The sequence below is a fragment of the Propithecus coquereli genome, unplaced genomic scaffold (assembly GCF_000956105.1).
Source record: "Propithecus coquereli isolate 6110/MARCELLA unplaced genomic scaffold, Pcoq_1.0 Scaffold243, whole genome shotgun sequence".
NCBI classification, from domain to species: Eukaryota; Metazoa; Chordata; class Mammalia; order Primates; family Indriidae; genus Propithecus; species Propithecus coquereli.
In genome coordinates, this window is record NW_012147986.1 from 1,366,477 (window position 1) to 1,383,478 (window position 17,002).

At 60.8% G+C, this 17,002-nt stretch overlaps 1 protein-coding gene across 2 annotated transcripts; it reads left to right on the forward strand.

Moving 5' to 3' along the window:
* Window positions 1-201: 201 nt before the first annotated feature.
* Window positions 202-15,792, forward strand: LOC105812070 (cytochrome P450 26B1). Of its 2 annotated transcripts, XM_012646443.1 has the most exons (6): window positions 202-408; window positions 3,838-4,062; window positions 12,543-12,818; window positions 12,979-13,134; window positions 14,536-14,820; window positions 15,241-15,792. In XM_012646443.1, exons 1-6 carry the CDS (start codon window positions 205-207, stop codon window positions 15,631-15,633), a joined length of 1,539 nt encoding a protein of 512 aa, XP_012501897.1. In that variant the 5' UTR covers window positions 202-204; the 3' UTR covers window positions 15,634-15,792. The 2 variants fall into 2 exon arrangements, with proteins under 2 accessions (XP_012501897.1, XP_012501898.1); XM_012646444.1 differs by lacking the exon at window positions 3,838-4,062 and having other exon boundaries at window positions 205-408; window positions 15,241-15,669.
* Window positions 15,793-17,002: the final 1,210 nt, after the last annotated feature.

Consider the following 17,002-nt stretch of genomic DNA (forward strand, 5'->3'; position numbering starts at 1 on the left):
GCATTTTTTTCTCCCTCTCTCTGCTCCCCTTGCAGCCTCCACTCCCCTTCCCTCGGCCCCTTCCTCCTCCTCTGTTTCGGCTGGAGGTGCCAGGACCCCCGGCCGGCCGCAGCCTCCCTTCCCCCGCTGCTCCGGTCCCCTCCCGTCCAGCCCTCCCCTCCCCCGCCGGGGCCAGCACAGCCAATCCCCCGAGCGGCCGCCAACATGCTCTTTGAGGGCTTGGAGCTGGTGTCGGCGCTGGCCACCCTCGCCGCGTGCCTGGTGTCCGTGACGCTGCTACTGGCCGTGTCGCAGCAGCTGTGGCAGCTGCGCTGGGCTGCCACCCGCGACAAGAGCTGCAAGCTGCCCATCCCCAAGGGTTCCATGGGCTTCCCGCTCATCGGAGAGACCGGCCACTGGCTGCTACAGGTAAGGGCACGCTCTCTCCGCTGCTCTCCGGGGTCCGCTAGCTGCGAGCTCGAGCTCGGGGCCGACGGAGCCGCGGGCCGGCCAGGGGGCGCCGGGAGCGAGAAGACACTGGTCCCCGCCCCGCCCCTTCCCTCCTCCCAGACTCAACCGCCCGGGCTTCCTCTGCCCGCCCGCAACGTGGTTCGGAGACCACTGGCGCCGGGTGAGCAGGTTCAGGGGGCTGGTGAGAGGGGTTCCCAGACCAGAGGGAGTTCCCAAGAATGACTTGCCCCGGTCGTGGGCAGCCTAGCAGGGGTGCGTGGAGCGCCCTGGGGGCTCCCGGCGCCCGAATCTGAGGGGACGTCAGGTCCTGAGCTGCTTTTGCCTCCCCTTCGCGCTCCACGCCCCCGTCGCCGTCGGCTTCCTGGACTTTGGCTGTGGCGCTGGGAGCTGAAAACTGACTCGGGAGAGTAGGAGCGGGTGGGTGGCAGCTTGAATTGCCCCTTTAAAACTACTCCTGCTGCGTAGTCTGCTGCTCCAGGTACTACTGCCCTGGTCCGCGGTCCGCTCCAGTGTGTGTGTTTTGTGGTGGAAGAGGAAGAAGGTAACCCGAGGAAAATGAGAAGCCAGAGACCTGAGGGCTCTCCGCTTTCGGGGAAAAGGGTCTGTTTACTTATTGGGTGGGGACAGTTTAGCAGGAGAGAAACTTGGGAGAGGTGTGTGTTTGTTAGAGGCTGCAAAACCTCACTCTGCTGGTGAAAATGGGGGTGGGGCGCGTTAGGGACCAGACCCAGGCAGGTAATGGGGAGGTTAACCTGGAGTTAACCTCATCAAGTGCTAGACAATCGCTTTTGCAATTTGATACACATCAGGGTTTTTCTTGGGGGTGGGGGCGCCTCTGGGGTTACCGCGGGAGCAGTGTTCGTGTGTGCGTGTGTACGGGTGTTTGTCCGATGGGTGCTGATGAGGGTAGGGGGGAGCATGGATATCCAGAAACAGACAATTCCGGCACTGGAGAGGTGAAGCGAAAGGTGAGCGCCGGGACCTGCGGGTTTAGAGGTGCGAAAGCTTGGCTTGAAATTAACAGACGCGTGCAATCCGCGCGCGCGCGCACACACACACACACACCCCGCCCCGCCCCCGGCTTAATGACAGCGGAGCAGGGGCGGGGAGGACGCGAGGTTCCTCTGCCCGGTGGTCTTTCCGTGTCCCTGAGTCGGCCCATATCTTTTTGGGATTATTCGTGCAATGGGGTGGGGTTCGCTTCCGACTACCCCTCCCCGCAAAGAAATCCCCAGCCTCTCCCTTGCCACCACACTTAAAGGGTTAACTGTGGCGGTGGTTTAGGCTTTTGGCCGCCAATTTAGGAACTAAAATAACTCTTGGGCAACTGGCTCCCGCCTTGTTACAGCCAGTCTGCGGAATCCACGGTCTATCACCGCCCCCCCACCCCGTTTCCTGACCTTTCTCTGCCCCCCTCAATGTCCCTCTGACCTTTTCTCCTAATCTCACAAAGGCCCTTGGGGGTCCGCGTCCAACCAACACAGAAGTTAGGGAGGGGGAAACCTGCTACTCTCATCCATACAATCCGGGGCCATAGGTCCCATAGGTGGAGGAAAGTAGCGGGGTGCGTGCAGAGGAGCGCAGAAGGGGTTAATGAGAGCGCTCTGAATCCTAGCGTTATTTCTTCGGAGTCATTTATCAGATTTTACGGGGGGACCTCCAAGGGCTCTCCGTTTCCACCGAGCGCCATCTAAACAGAGCCCAGGGCTAAAAATACAACATTTTTGTATAAATTGGACTCGCGGCCCGAGCGGCCGCCCCTATGAAAGTCCTCTTTGTGAAGACCATGGAAACAGCGGACAAATAACTCTTTATTAATGCCACAAAAAACGCACTTTAATTACAGTTAGGCAGATCAGAGGCAGGGGGTGGGGGCGAGGCGGCGGCGACCTCAGAAAATTCACAGCCCAACTTTTGTGTTGAAAGAAAAGAATAACAGAGGAAAAGAAGGAGAGGAGAGACGAAGGGTCAGACGGAGCGCGGGAGACCGGTATAGCAGACGAAGGAAGGGAACCCCGCTCCTCACCCCTCCCCGTCGCACCCCACCTCCGCCTTGATTTTCCTTAAAGGGGTAGATGCCGTCTCGGACGGCTGCACAGTGTGGGGCGCTCTCCCCGACCCTCCAGCCTGGGAGCGGGACAGCATCCCCCGCGGCCCGGCCCCCCTCCTGGCGGCGCGGTCGTTCGCGGCTCGTTCCGTGTCGCGCGCCGGGGCCTGAGGCGCATGTGGAAAAGTGATTAGGGAATCCGAGTTCTGCAGAGTCACTTTTCGGCTGTGCTGGGGTGTGTACACATCTAGCTGGAGTATAGTTTCCCGTGAAAGAAAGGAAAGTGAGGAGAGGGACCAATCCAGGAGAGGGGGAACCGAGCTGTCCCCTCGGGAGTGCGTGACTGGATTCTGGAGCCGGAGTCCGTACTTCTGTTGGCGGGCAGGCGGGGCGACTGGACAGGTGACAGTCCTCCCCTTCTCAGTGCCGCCCTGGCAGAAGAAGGGTTAACACGGGGTGGGGTAGGGAGCGCGACGTCAAAGGTGAGCGGGGCGCCCGTGCCCCCGCCCCTCTGAGGTCCCCTCGGCTTCCGGTACTCGCGCCGGGCGGGCTGCGCCTGCTGTTTGGAGCGTTAGACCCGGCCAGGGCCCAGCCATTCTCGACTTGCGCCGCCGCCTCCGCCGCCGGGATCCGGTTACCTGCGCGGGTCGCCCCGCGGGAAGCGCCGTCCGTCGTGCTCCCCTACCAAACTCCCGGGCTGCCACAAACGTCCGCCTCAGTTATTTCCAGGGCAAAATGCATTAGGGAAACCGCGACTTTGGGCCCGCGACCCCACCTCGCAGAGCTCTCAGAGAGCTGCCGGGTCCCTGCGCAGGCCACACCGGAGAACGGAGGAAACTCCAACCCCACACCCCACGCCCCGCCCGACCCCCCCCAATCTGTAGTGACTGCCTCTGGGCACCGACCGCTCACCACTATAAATAATCTTTGGCCTGCGGCCACCCCGCGGGGTCTCGCCAGCCCGTGGCCCGGAGCCTGGAAATATTTATTCCGAGAGGCTCCAAGCGCTGGGTGGGGGTGGGAGGGTGGGGGTTGGAGACTTTAGCTTTAGGTCCAGCTGTCCGGGATACCTTTTCCCTCCCGAAAGTCATTACTGAAAAACAGCCTCCTGGGGGTGCCCCTGGGCCTCCCGCCTCCTTGCGTTATTTATTATCCTCTCTAGGCCCTACTTCCCAGTTCTTGTGCACGCCGTGAAAAATAAAACCTGCGTGCGTGCGTGTCTGTGTGTATTTGGGGGGAGGGGCAGGTGGCTGGTGCCCCGAGTTGGAGGCCGCCACCCCTCCCCCGCGGGCCGTCCGAGACGTGCACCTTAAGAGAGATCGCTTGTGTGGCTCCCGCAGGGTTCTGGCTTCCAGTCCTCGCGGAGGGAGAAGTACGGCAACGTGTTCAAGACGCATTTGCTGGGGCGGCCGCTGATACGCGTGACGGGCGCGGAAAACGTGCGCAAGATCCTCATGGGCGAGCACCACCTCGTGAGCACCGAGTGGCCTCGAAGCACGCGCATGCTTCTGGGGCCCAACACGGTGGCCAACTCTATCGGCGACATCCACCGCAACAAACGCAAGGTAAGAACTCTACACTCCTCCCTCGGTGTAAGGAGTTCATGGACGTCCACAGAACGACCCCACCCGAATCAACGCCCCCCTTTGCGAACCATGCTTGAGGACCCCGTAGTTCTCCTGTCTAGACGACTTTGAGCCTGGATCCAGGGCCTGCACAGGCCTCCTCCTGGTTCACCCTCCTGCTGGCCTACTGCGCCGTGGTCACCGCCAGCCAGGTTGCTTTGGACAGAGCTTGAAAGTGCGGGGTCTGAGGTGTCCAACGCCTGTCCTTGGGGTGCTCCACGGAACTGGAAAGAGAAGGGGGCGGGACAGCTGGTCGGCGCGCTTTCCTTTTCACCACTTTCCCCCAGGAATTTATTCTAAAATCAAACTTGGCCCTCCCACCACTGGTTGCTTTAAGGGAGACGCGGACAGGCGCGGGGGTGAGGGGTGAGGGCACCTCGTGGCAGTGGTTGCTGTGCCTTGTCAGGGAGAGATGCGGGGAGTCGTGCGCACTGGCCTGGACAGTGGGGGAAAAGCGAGGGGTGGGGGAGCAGCCGAGGCGCGGGAGGGGATCAAAGCGCACCCCCACACACACAAAGAGGAAGAGAAAGTGGGTGTTTATCCTGTGGATTTCCCGAGCGACTGGAAGAGGCGCGGAGGCGGCGAGCCAGCGCGCACGGAGCAAGCCTCCCCGCCCCCTCTGGGCTGCGCCGCCGCCGCCGCTGCTCGGAGCGCGGCCGGCACGTGCTGTTTGAACTGCAGTAACCCGAAAGCTGAGCCGGCGGGCGGGCGGGGCGCCGGCCTGCGGGCTTGAAGCCGCCAGGAGGGAGGCTGCACGACCTCCTCCACTCCCATGTTTTTCCATTGGGTCAGAGGACTCACCCCGGGTTGAAACCTAAAGGAGGGGAGAAGGAGCCTCTCATCTCCCGGAACAGTGGGTAGGCTCGAGTCCGGGAGCGGGAGGAGGAGGGGAAGGAGGAGGGGGCAGCTCCCTGGGGCAGAAGTCCATGCGTGAAGTGGCCGAGGGGGATTGTGCTGCTCGCTGACGCATCCTGTAGTATTTGATATTCTCTGAACAGCCTGAGAAGGGTAATTCTCCATGACAGACAAAAGAAGGAAAATCGAACGGGAGAGTGGTCTTCGTGCCTCCCCCACCCACCCCAGTTCCCTAATAAAGCGTGTATTTCAGGAACTGGAAAAGAGCTCTCAAAGTCATCTCTTCCATCTGCCTCACTCAGAGCTGGAAGCAGTTAACACAGCCTGGGGACCCACAGGGGTTGGGGGGCAGGTGTTCTGGGGAGTAGCTGGGAGGGGGCTGTGGGTTTAGGAATCAGGCTTTCAGCTGTGTTGGATAGTTATTTCTCCCTTAGTCTTGGTGGCACCACTAAAGGACCATTCCAGAACATGAGGAGAGAGCTGAGACTCAGGGACCCAGCTCCAGAGCAGATGGCTGCTTGCTTCCCCATTTCATCTTCGTAGAGCCTTTGACAAGAAAAGAATTATTGTCCCTTTTCACAGAAGCCTTGGAGAGGTTGATCGAGACTTGAACCCACTCAGGAAGCAAAGAAAAGGCAGGACAGAGCCTGCAACAGAGGCCTTTCGCTTCCATGGGAATAGTTGTTTCTGGGCCACGGCGTAGAGTTCTACTCAGCCCTGCTGGCTGGGAGCTGCCAGCAGTTGGCATAGGTAGGGAGTGCTGGGAGGAAAGAGGCTTGGCCAGGACCAGAGTGAGAGACCCTGGGGCCTTGGGGTTCCACTCACCCTCTTCCTGACTTAGCCTTGGGCCTCCAGGTGCCCGTCGGGGAGGGCCTGTCTGGAAAGCCCCAAGGTTTGGGCCTACAATGTCCATTTGCAGGGGAGGGAAGAGGGAAAGGGAAAGCACAGATGAACAGTCCCAGAGGAGTATGTAGGGAAGGAAGAAAGTGGGATGGGGATAAGGCCGAGTTGGAGGCAGAGACTGAGGACTCTGGGCAAGCTGCAGATGGTCTCCCTATTTGCAGCACCTGGCCCTCCAGCTCCTTGGGGGTAGGGAGTCGCCAGAAGCCAGTTCATCCTGGCAGAGGGGCTTGAGAACCAAATCCAGGGGCCCTCTTTTTGTGTGTACTAGTTGTGTGCTGGCTATGTGGGGTGCATGTGTGTGTCGTGTGGTAAATGGGTAGTCAGCTAGACAAAAGGATCCTTCCCCCCAGTCTCTCGGATGGATGATCTATAAACCTAAGTTTACTGGACTACATGGAAGGCCTGGGGTTAGGTTCATAGGAGTGGGAAACTTGATCCTCGCCCTCAAGAAGTAGTGTAGCTGGAGGGATGAGACTACTCAGGGGCACCATTTCTAAATATATGTCTATATGGGTCCTGGAGAGAATGGCCAGACTGCTGGATCCAGTGCCTGGTGGACTCTGTGGCCAAGGTGGGGGCTGCTGTGTGCCACCCCCACTGCTCTATCCAGCCCATGCTGCAGTCAGGCCTGGCTGGACTGTGGGCTGCTGGGCCAGGCTCAGCCTGGTTAGGAGGTACGTGCAGGAAGTGGGGCCCAGGTGTGCTGGGGCCCGGCTGGTGGGGAACTAGAAGCGTCACTGTTTCCACTGGGGCTGGTGGCCCACCCCTTCTCCGGGAGGTCTGGCCAGATGTGCTAGGAAGGGGCTCCTCACTGCCATCACTGCACGCCAGGTGTTTTGCCCTGGCTGCCCTGGTGGTCTAGGGCCAGCAGGGTGGGGTTGCCAGGGAAAAAGTCCAGAAAATCTTGCCCAGTCTAACAGAATCATTTCTGGAAGCCAGGCCTGTGTCTCTACAGCCAGGGCCTCAGTCTCTGTCCTCCTTGGTTATCCCTCCCCCACCCAGGCCTGGGGTATCTCTGGTGGATGGGGGAGGGACCCCATCCCTTTTGTGTATAGAGAGGCTGGTATTGCTCTTGAAGGGTGGATGGAATCCAGTGAGGAAGGTGGGGGTGAAAGGGTTATCAGAGACATGGAGGAGTTGGGGCATAGTTCTAGAAGCTTCCAACACCCAGCCCCACCCACCAGGATTGGGCATTTCCTCTTTCTCTTTAGAGATAGGGCCAGGCCTCTTTGCGCCAAGAGGCCATCTGCTTCAGGGCATCCCGGACAGTGCCTCTGAGACACTCTCCGGGAACTTGGAGAGTATCTGAGGGGCAGCACTTAGTCTTGGAGCCCCTGGACTGGGGAGACCCAGGAGTGGTCATCTTGCCCCTTCTACCCAGACCCCTGCCTGCAGGGCCTGTGTGCCTGAGGCGGAGGTAGGGGAACAGGCTTTGGAGGTGGGGATCAGGAAGCCCTGCCTGCCCACCCACCATCCCTCACTGACCTGGCCTTTGGGCCCCGTCCTGGAGTGAGGGTGGGGGTCAGGCTCAGGGTCATCACACTCCTCTCAGAAACCCTGTGCATCCCGGGGTGGAGAGGATAGGAGGCACCTCAGCAGGAGGGCAGGGCTGGGCACCCGTGGTTGTGGGGTCCTGGGAGTAGACTAGCCCACTCCTGGCTCTAGGAGTTCTCGGAAGCTCCATCCTGCAGTGGATGGGAAGGCTGGTGGCATGGCCGGGCAGTCCTGCTGCTGGGAGCTCTGCCCTAGTCCCTGGCATAGGCATAGGGCCTTTGTTCTGCCAACCCAAGTCCTTCACGCAAAAGTTACTGTAGCACCAGTGGTGGGCGCAGGGGCTGCTGAGGGGGCGGTGGCAGGAGCGGATCTCTCTGAAGGTCAGCGGGGGAGGGAGCTCACGGTCAGCTGCCTGGGTGCCTGGGAGTGGGTGCCTCCCTCTGCTTGCCCTTGTGCCAGGCAGCAGGCTGGTGGGCGGGCTGGGCGTGGGGGCTATCGCCTCTCTTTGTCCCTCTTTTCTGTGTCCTCCCAGGGCAGAGAGGGGTCCAAGGCTGTGATGCTGATGTGTCTGTTTACTCTCCCGGCCTTTGAAGACAAATGTGGCCTTGGCGGGGAATGGGGAGGCTTGGCTGGGGTCTGCTTTGGCCCTAGCCTCTGTGCCAGCCACTGTGTCCATCCTGGGTTCCCCAGGCCTAAAGGGAAGGGACTCCAGGGGCCTGGGAAATGTTGAGAACAAGCCAGAGTAGCCAGAACAGCCAGCCTCATCCTTAGAATAAACTTAGGCCATAGAAGAGGATCGTTTCAGGACCTTTAGATAAATTCAGAGCCCACCAGGCCTGGCAGAGGGCAGCTCGATGGAGTCTGCAGTGGTGGGAGGCAGGGGCTTCCGGGACTCTGCTGGGTAGGGCCAGTCATGCCCTGCACTGTGACCTTGGAGGGCCCTTCCCGCTCTGGGCCTCAGCTTTCCAAGGAAGAGGGAGGGATGAGAGTGTCTGGGCAAACCTTTCCAGATTCCACCAGTGCTGCCTCCCCGCCCGGCCTGGTGTTTGCTGCATGTGTGGAGGAGCTAGGGCCGTGTAGGGTGGTGGGAAGCAGGTCTTGAGGTAAGACGATTATAGCTAGAGCCAGATGGCGGACAGGCACTCTGTTGCCACCGACGCTGGGAAGGGGCATGCGCTAGCTGGTGGCGGGGGTCTGGGCCAGCACCTCCTGACCAGAGGGGCTGAGTGTGCCCAGCCCCACACACCAGGCTTGGGCATTTCCAACCCTGGGTGAAGCTGCCTGGCATTTCCACTGGGCCAGGGTGAAGCTGAGGCCCAGTGGAAATGCCAGGCAGCTGGGAAGATGACGTCCTCCCTTGTTCCCCCCTTGCTTGGGTGTAAAGTACACACCTTGGCGTCACCCCTGTGCGGATGGCTGCTGCGGCGGCTGCCTGCCCTCTGTTATTCTTTCCACTCTGAAGGCCGCTGCTCCAGTGGCTTGGCCGGGTGGCCTGCCCAGGCCCCCACCCCTCTTGGGCAGCCGCTTCCATTCCTCCCAGTCTGAGTCACTGGCCCGGGCAGTGGGTTCCCTCTCTGCCTCTTCCTGCTCCCGTGGCTGCCTATCCATTTGTCCATCCATCCACGGCCACCAGCAGAGAAGGGGGAGGTTACCTGGCCAAGCAGGCACATCACGAAGGGCCATGGGGGTTCAGAGTGACCCTCCTCCTAGGGGCACTGGATGAGAGGCGGGAGGGGTAAGGGGGGCCTAGCTGGGAGGGAGAAAGCATTTGTAGAAGCAGTTATGGGGAATTTGAGCCTTGACAAGCCTGGGTGGTGTCCCCAGACCCTAGCTGGGAGATTGGCCCACATTCTGGAGGGAGGAAGAGAACCAGGGATGGGGCTCTTGAGCTTATTGTGTTGAGGGGAAACTGGTGACATCCCATCCCTCAAGGTGGGAGCCATCTTCCCTCCTGCCCTTTCCCTGAGGCTCCCTCTGCAGGGAGTGGCCTGGGCCTGGGCTGGTTCCCAATGACCTTTGTCCGGCATTCTTGGCTCACTTTTGGGAATTCCCAGGGAAGCCCCGGAGGGAAACAAAGCATCCCTGGCTTCAGTGATGACTGTGGTCGGGGAAGTTGGCTCTGGGGGCCGGGAACCCTTCCTCTCTTCACACCGAGCCGCTCCCTGGGCACCTTCCAGTGTGCCCAAGTCCCGACCCCGGCAGGCAGCTCCTCAGACCCAGCCCGCCCAGACACTGTCCAGGCTCCTGTGCCCTAGCCGGTCCCTCCACCTCTACCTCTGCCTGTCCTTTGTGGCGGGTGGTGGTTTCTGAGCCTCCCCAGCTTTGGGAAGTGCCTGTGCTGTTAACCCTGGACACAAACCCAGGGATGAGGCCTTGGAGTCTTCCCAGCACCTGGGAGGCCCCAGTGCCTGTGGAATAGCTGGGCCAGAGGCAGGGGCCTGGACTCTGACCTCTGAGCAAAGCCCCTGGGGCTGGAGTGCCCACCGCCTGCCTTTGCTTGGCTTCTCATTTGGGCAGTTTCTTCTGGTGTTGGGGGTGCTCTGAGGAGAATCATGGGCAGCCAGGTGGGAAGGGACTTCAGAACATCCAGTTGGACTCCTCATGAACCCATGGGGAAACTGAGCTCCAGAGGGGGCAGCGACCTGCTGGCCATCACAGGGCAAGTCAGAGGCTGGTCAAGACGAAGGCCCTGGTCCGGCTTCAGTTCTCTTTCCAGAGGCCCCAGCCCACGGCGCCTGCAGGGTGCAGGGTGGCAGTGGGTTTCTTGGGACATTCCAGCTCCTGGCCTTTCTCAGCACCTCTTCTCACCCTGTGGCCGGGTGTGGGCCCGCTGCTCTTGGAGTCCTTCCTCTCATTCCCAGGTTCCACGTCCTTGTCCTTCTGTCTTCTCGGGTTGTCCCTGCCCTGCTTGGCCCCCAAGACCTGAATAGGAGCGATTCAGACTGCCGTCGCTAGAGGGCGCAGGGAATGCAACCTACGGGCAGGGCAGAGCTCGTCAGCAGCCACCCGGCGCCCTCCGCGCTCCCCGTGGGAAATCCTGGGATGTCCCCTCTTGGGCCGCCGTGCCCGTGTGGGCTGTGTGGTGGGGTCTGGTAGGCCCTCTCTAGGTGACTTGAGCATTGCCAGGTTCTGGGCTACCTCGAGGGGTAGCGTCTACTTAGGGGCAAGTGCACAGTGGTGGAGTGAAAGCAACCCCAGCGATAACCGGGTTGAACGTCAGCATTTCACAGATGAGGAAACTGAGGCTTGGGGGAGGGGATCACTTGGTTGTGATCACACTAGAAGTTGGCGGATGATTGGGGCTAACACTCAGGTCTCTTGGCCCCCGGTCTCTATTCCCATCCCCCCACTGCATCTCAGAGCCCAGCTGGCTTTGACTTTGGCTGGGTCTGGTGGGCGTGGCCTCTGCCCCCCTGTCCTCCTCCACAGACCCATCTTTGGGCCCAGGTTTCCCATGTGCTGGAGGCCCTGGCCAGTCCCCGCCCTGTCCCCTCCTTGACAGAAGCCCTACTCTGTTCTGGGCTGGCCAGCTCTGGGCCAGGCATGGCTTTCCTGGCTCCTCCTGCCACTCCTCCAGCTCCCCACGGAGGCCTGGTAGCTGCAGAGTAATTTTTCCGCCTCCTGTGTTGTTTCCTGATGAGCCTGCTCAGCTCTCGGGTACCACTCTCTGCTCACCCCGTGTGTGGCCTCTTTGCTGTTTTGTAAGGGCCCTTAGTTGGCCAGTGCTGGGCCCTAGGGGCCCATTCCCAACCCGAAGACCCTTGGCTCAAGGGCCAAACTTGGAATCCTGAGGACACCAGGGTGGGGGGCTGAGGTAGACAAGCTCTGCTTTTATCCATAATCCTCTGTAGGGAGGGGGCCACTGGGGTCCCCCCTGGAAGTTCCCTGGGACCCCCAAAACTAGGCAAGGTGTGAGTGACCCGTCCAGGCCTGTGTTGACCTAGGTGACCTCCTATCGTCCTTCTACCTTTCGGCTGTCCCTTTGTAGCAGGACCAGCCCCAAATGGTGCTGGCCTCTCTGCCCCTCACCGGCCTCCTGCCCTCCCTCCCTCTCTCCGCCGGGAATTTCGGAATGAAAGTGCTATTGTGAATGCCTGGCTGGGCCACTGAAGGGCCAGCACTGTTATTTCTGCAAACCAGCCCTCCCATTAGCCATGCAGGGCCCAGGCCAGGAAAATGTTACCTTTCCTCCTCGAGCTGACTGCAGGGGAAATTCTCACATTTACAGTTTATGCGGTGGTTGGGTTTGGGGGGCAGAGGGGAGGGCAGGCGCGTGTGTGTGGTTTGCACGGGGCAGTGTGGGGGGCTCCTTCTGTGCCGCCCCTCCCCTCTTGGCCTTCCCAGTGACCTTTCCCTTGGTGCTGCTGGGAGGCACCCCCTTCTGCTCCAGACTCTGGGGGAGATGGAAGTTGTTGGTTATGAGTGAGACCTGCAGGCTGTCAGTAAATAAACTAACATCCTCCCCTCTCCTGCAGATGAAAACCATGTGCTGGGGCATCTCAGTGAGGAGGGGCCGCAAGGGGAGTTGCTGAGCCAGTCAGGAGGACAGGGAAGCAGGGACTCACTGGCCACTTAAAGTCGTCCTGGAAGATGCAGGGGATTAAAAGGGCTTCTGTTTGTCTTTATGACCTTGTGTGGTGGAAAGCCATTGCCCCCATCCCCCTACCTCTAGACCTGGCCACACTGAAGACATCTTAATGGCACAACCGTTAATAAACTCCCCGTAGGTGTTTCTCAGGGAGTGAGAATAATTCTGGTTCCCTGGAAGTCCTGCTTGTGGTCTAGCCTCAGATGCTCTTGCTCTCCCATTGTTAGAATAGAAGAGCCACCTACTGCCTTCCCGCCTCTTCCCTGTCCATTCCACTCACCCGTGTTCCACTTCTCCTGGGCACTTCGGTCCCTGTCCTGAGATTCGGGAATGGGCTCTTGCGTGGAAGGGCAGCCTCCCTTCTCCAGCCCTGCTCGACTCCCTCTGTGCCTCTCACAGCCACGTCCCCTACAGACTTGTCAGCAGCTGGAATGACCAGTCCCCAAAACTTTGCCATTGTGTGGGACCTGGAATTTTCCCCGGATGCAGTCATGGGATAGGTACCTCGTCCAAGCAGAGCAGGGGCCAGGCCGGGGCACGCCATGCTGGCCAGTCACCCGCCTGCCTCTCTGCCCTCCAGGTCTTCTCCAAGATCTTCAGCCATGAGGCCCTGGAGAGCTACCTGCCCAAGATCCAGCTGGTGATCCAGGACACGCTGCGTGCCTGGAGCAGCCACCCCGAGGCCATCAACGTGTACCAGGAGGCGCAGAAGCTCACCTTCCGCATGGCCATCCGGGTGCTGCTGGGCTTCAGCATTCCCGAGGAAGACCTTGGGCGCCTCTTCGACGTCTACCAGCAATTTGTGGAGAACGTCTTCTCCCTGCCTGTCGACTTGCCCTTCAGCGGCTACCGGCGGGTGAGGACCCCGGGCCTGGGAGGAGGAGAGGCCGGGCATCCACGAGCCCACCCTCAGGAAGGGCGGCTGTCTGCTAAGATGGGCACAGGGCACATGGACAGAGGGGAGAGGTGTCAGTGGGAGGGTGGGCTGTGTGGGTGACTGCTGCTTCTCCCCTCAGGGCATTCAGGCTCGGCAGACCCTGCAGAAGGGGCTGGAGAAGGCCATCCGGGAGAAGCTGCAGTGCACCCAGGGCAAGGACTACTCGGACGCGCTGGACATCCTCATCGAGAGCAGCAAGGAGCACGGGAAGGAGATGACCATGCAGGAGCTGAAGGTGGGGGCCGCGGCTCCCCCAGCGGGCAGCAGGTGCCCTTACTCCGTGGTGGGGTTTCCCTCCCGGGAAAGGCGCCTGCCCTTTCTGCCTGCTCTGGTCTCACTCTGCACTGCTGTCTGAGTGGCGGCTGGAGAGGGCAAAACTGGGAGCAGAGACCGTGTCCCTGCCTCTGTGCAGGACTCCACAGGCTGCCCTCCTCTCCCCACAGCAGCCAGCAGCCGGGCAGCAGGCAGCTCAGGGCTGGGAAGGGTCTCAGTTCATTTCATGGTCTCTAAACCCCTGGAGGCTACCTAAGGAAGTGCAGGCCGAGAAGGGGAAGCCACTTGCTTGAGGCCAGCCTGGGCTCTTGGGGAACAGCAGGGGAGATTTGTGTGCACCTCCTCCACCCCTAGCCTTTCCAAGTTGGCAGCACTTTACAGGCTCTCCCATCCCGCCTGGCACCGGCTAGCTGGGCTTCCCACTCACCCTGCTGTGGGTGAATGTTCTGCCTGAGGGAGGTCCGTTAGTCCCTCCCCCAACCAGGTACCCACAGACACTCACTGCAGACTCTCCATCCCCACCATCTTTGCCTCCCTGTATTCTAGCTCCAATTTTTTTCATGGGGAGCCAGGAAGAGGCGGGAATGACTCCCATTTTACGAATTTTGTGACTGGTAGGTGCCATGCAAGTAAGGAACCCAGGACCCTTTACTCCCCTCTCTGGGCCCAGAGCCCACATTTGTGAAATGTGGGGCTTGGAATGAGGTGAGCTGCTGGGGCCTTGCCCTGGGGCACCCACACCCAGTGTCCACTCCCCAGAGAGCCGTGGAGGGTCTTTAAGTTCTCTGGGGGCGTCACCTTCCCTCAGCCTCCTCACTGCAGCCTCATCTCAGGTCCTCAGGGCTGTGGCCCCAGGGTGCCTGCCAGACCCCATCAGCTCCCTTGATGCCTGCTAGATTTCCTTCTCCTGGGGATGGAGGAGGAGCTGGGGTTGGGAGTGGGAAGGCAGAGTTTAAACCCCACGTCCCCCGAACACACGCACACACTCATGCCCAGTGCCTGAGATTTGTTCCTTTTCTTCTGTGAGCTCGCTTCGTTGATCAGGCCTCTGTGGCTGGGAGGATTCCAGCAGCGAGTGAGGGGTAGCCCTGCCCCCAGAGGATTAACAGGCTAGTGCCTCTGCTTGGCCACAGCAGTTGTGTCTCCTGCCCACCCAGGGGCTGGCTGTGACCTGTGTCATTGTGGCCCCAATGCCCAGGCATGCGAGGCTCAGAGGAAGCAGAAATCACAGCAGGAAGTGAGCAGGGCCCAGCACGGATGACCCTGGGCACAGGGCATGCTGGCAGAATGGGCCTGTACCCAGGCTGGGTCCGCCTGGCTGAACTTGGTTGGCCAATGGTACCTCTCCTCTCTGCCGCTGCAGGATGGGACCCTGGAGCTGATCTTCGCGGCCTATGCCACCACCGCCAGCGCCAGCACCTCACTGATCATGCAGCTGCTGAAGCACCCCGCCGTGCTGGAGAAGCTGCGGGAGGAGCTGCGGGCCCAGGGCATCCTGCACAGTGGCGGCTGCCCCTGCGAGGGCACCCTGCGCCTCGACACGCTCAGCGGGCTGCGCTACCTGGACTGCGTCATCAAGGAGGTCATGCGCCTCTTCACACCCATCTCCGGTGGCTACCGCACGGTGCTGCAGACCTTTGAGCTCGACGTGAGGCTGGGCCCTGTGGGGCCAGGGGCAGGGGCAGGCCCTGGGGGGACCACTCTGGGGGCTGGGGCTGATGGATGGTGATGACCAGCCTCCTGCTCGGGTACCTCGGTATGATGTGGGGACAGTGCTAGCTTTCAGGGACTTGCAGTCTGATGGGAGCGATGTGGCCCCAAATGCAGAGTCAGAGGAAGCCAACCCGGGTGTCACATGTGCAGGTGCATGTGTATAGCTATAAATAAGCCTGGACTAACATGCTGAGCAGGGAGGCTGGCCGGTCCTGGGGGCCACACTGGGGTGTTTCTAGGAAGAGGCAGGCCTTGAACACCTGGCGTTGGGGACAAGCAGGCAGGCAGTCCCTGGGACCTCCCCTGGCCATCTCTGGCTCTCACCACCCACCCCCGGCCCCCATCTCGCCTCCAGGGTTTCCAGATCCCCAAAGGCTGGAGCGTCATGTACAGCATCCGGGATACCCACGACACAGCACCTGTGTTCAAAGACGTGAACGTGTTCGACCCCGACCGCTTCAGTCAGGCACGGAGCGAGGACAAGGACGGCCGCTTCCATTACCTCCCGTTCGGTGGTGGTGTCCGGACCTGCCTGGGCAAGCACCTGGCCAAGCTCTTCCTGAAGGTGCTGGCGGTGGAGCTGGCTAGCACGAGCCGCTTCGAGCTGGCCACCCGGACCTTCCCACGCATCACCCTGGTCCCCGTTCTGCACCCCGTGGATGGCCTCAGCGTCAAGTTCTTTGGCCTGGACTCCAACCAGAACAAGATCCTGCCAGAGACCGAGGCCATGCTGAGCGCTACCGTCTAACGTGCTCCGGCCACATCCGCCTCAGCCCAGCCCAGGCGTCGGGTGGGGGTGAGGGGAGGTAGAAACCTGTGTGTGGGAGGGGCTGAACCTGGGGAGGGTGAGCAGCCCCCCTACTTGCCCTGCCCAGCCCCCCTCCCTGGCAAACCCCGCCCAAAGCCAAAAGGGCCCCATTCTTCCTGGGGACGGGCTTCCCTTCTGGCTCCTGCTTCCCTCCAGGCACTGCCCCCAGTTCCTACCCGCTCAGCTTCTGGGAGAGGGCGAGGCCGGGCTCTGCATGCCCGTTACAGTGTTAGGTGTCGCTCGTGCTGCAGTGTTCACTTGTGATGTTCTGAACCTTCCCTCGTTCCTTCCAGACCCTTTCAGTTGGAGGTCAGGCCATCGAGCTGGGGGAGGCAGGAAGAGAGGTGCCCCCTTTGGCGCACTCTTCAGCACCCTCACCCGACCCCTCCCACTGTGGCTGCCAGAAGAACAGCATCCTGGGTAATTAGTAGAACAGGAGTCAGCCGTGGCAGGGGCGCCACCAACCTGGAGGGCCTCCTCACCCACTCCCTGCCACGCCAGTTTGGACATTTGAAATTAACTATTGCTGCTACTTGTTCTGTCCTCTGACCTTGGGGCAAAGGAGCCCCAAGTCTGTCCCCCAGTATCCTCCCTGGTGGCCCTGGGCAGGTGCACTGACACCCCACCTTCCCACCCCCAGCTTAGCCTTGCTGCTCCCTGCTACACACCCAACCAAGGCCCCGGCTCCTGGGCTCCCCACCCCCATATTTATTCCCTGATAGAGAATCATGGCAATGCAGGGGTCTGGAGCAAACATCTCCTCCATCCCTAGCCCCTGTTCCAGCTGTTCCAGGCAACACATCTGCGAGTGGAGAGGGAGGGGTCTTGGTCAAACCCAGCCTCTGGCTCACGGTGGAGCAGCTCTCCCAGGCTCCGGACTTTGAGTTCAACCTCAGAGCCTCACTCCTGGGCTGAGATCTAGCCCCTCTGTCTTGTCTCCTGGAGGGGGATGGGGCCATGACCCATTGCCACCTACTCCATCCTGTCAAAACCCCGATCACGTGGATTTGGAGGCTGCCATGGCTCCCTGCTTAGCCACTGGGCACCCAGCGCCTCCTGCTCCGGCTAGTGAGTACGGGGCAGGATACGGGTTCTTTCTGCTGGTAGACAGCATGGGCCTCCGTCTGCCCTTCCTTGCTCCTCACCTTGTGCCCTTAGCCCTTGGAAAGGTGCCCTTGAAGTCCCTTCCACTCTATGCCACTATCTGCTTAGCCCAGCTCAGGGGACTGGGGATGAGATGAAGGCAAGGGGGAGGTGAGTGCAGAGGCAGCCCTGCCTCCAGCGACTAGAGGCCTGTGTGGCTTTGAGA

Bases quoted from the DNA above. Each gene is read 5' to 3' on its own strand.
- LOC105812070 (XM_012646443.1), top strand. From the start codon at position 205: ATGCTCTTTGAGGGCTTGGAGCTGGTGTCGGCGCTGGCCACCCTCGCC. The intron at 4,063-12,542 runs GTAAGAACTCTA...TCTGCCCTCCAG, and splicing joins TCCACCGCAACAAACGCAAG to GTCTTCTCCAAGATCTTCAG. The intron at 12,819-12,978 runs GTGAGGACCCCG...TTCTCCCCTCAG, and splicing joins CCTTCAGCGGCTACCGGCGG to GGCATTCAGGCTCGGCAGAC.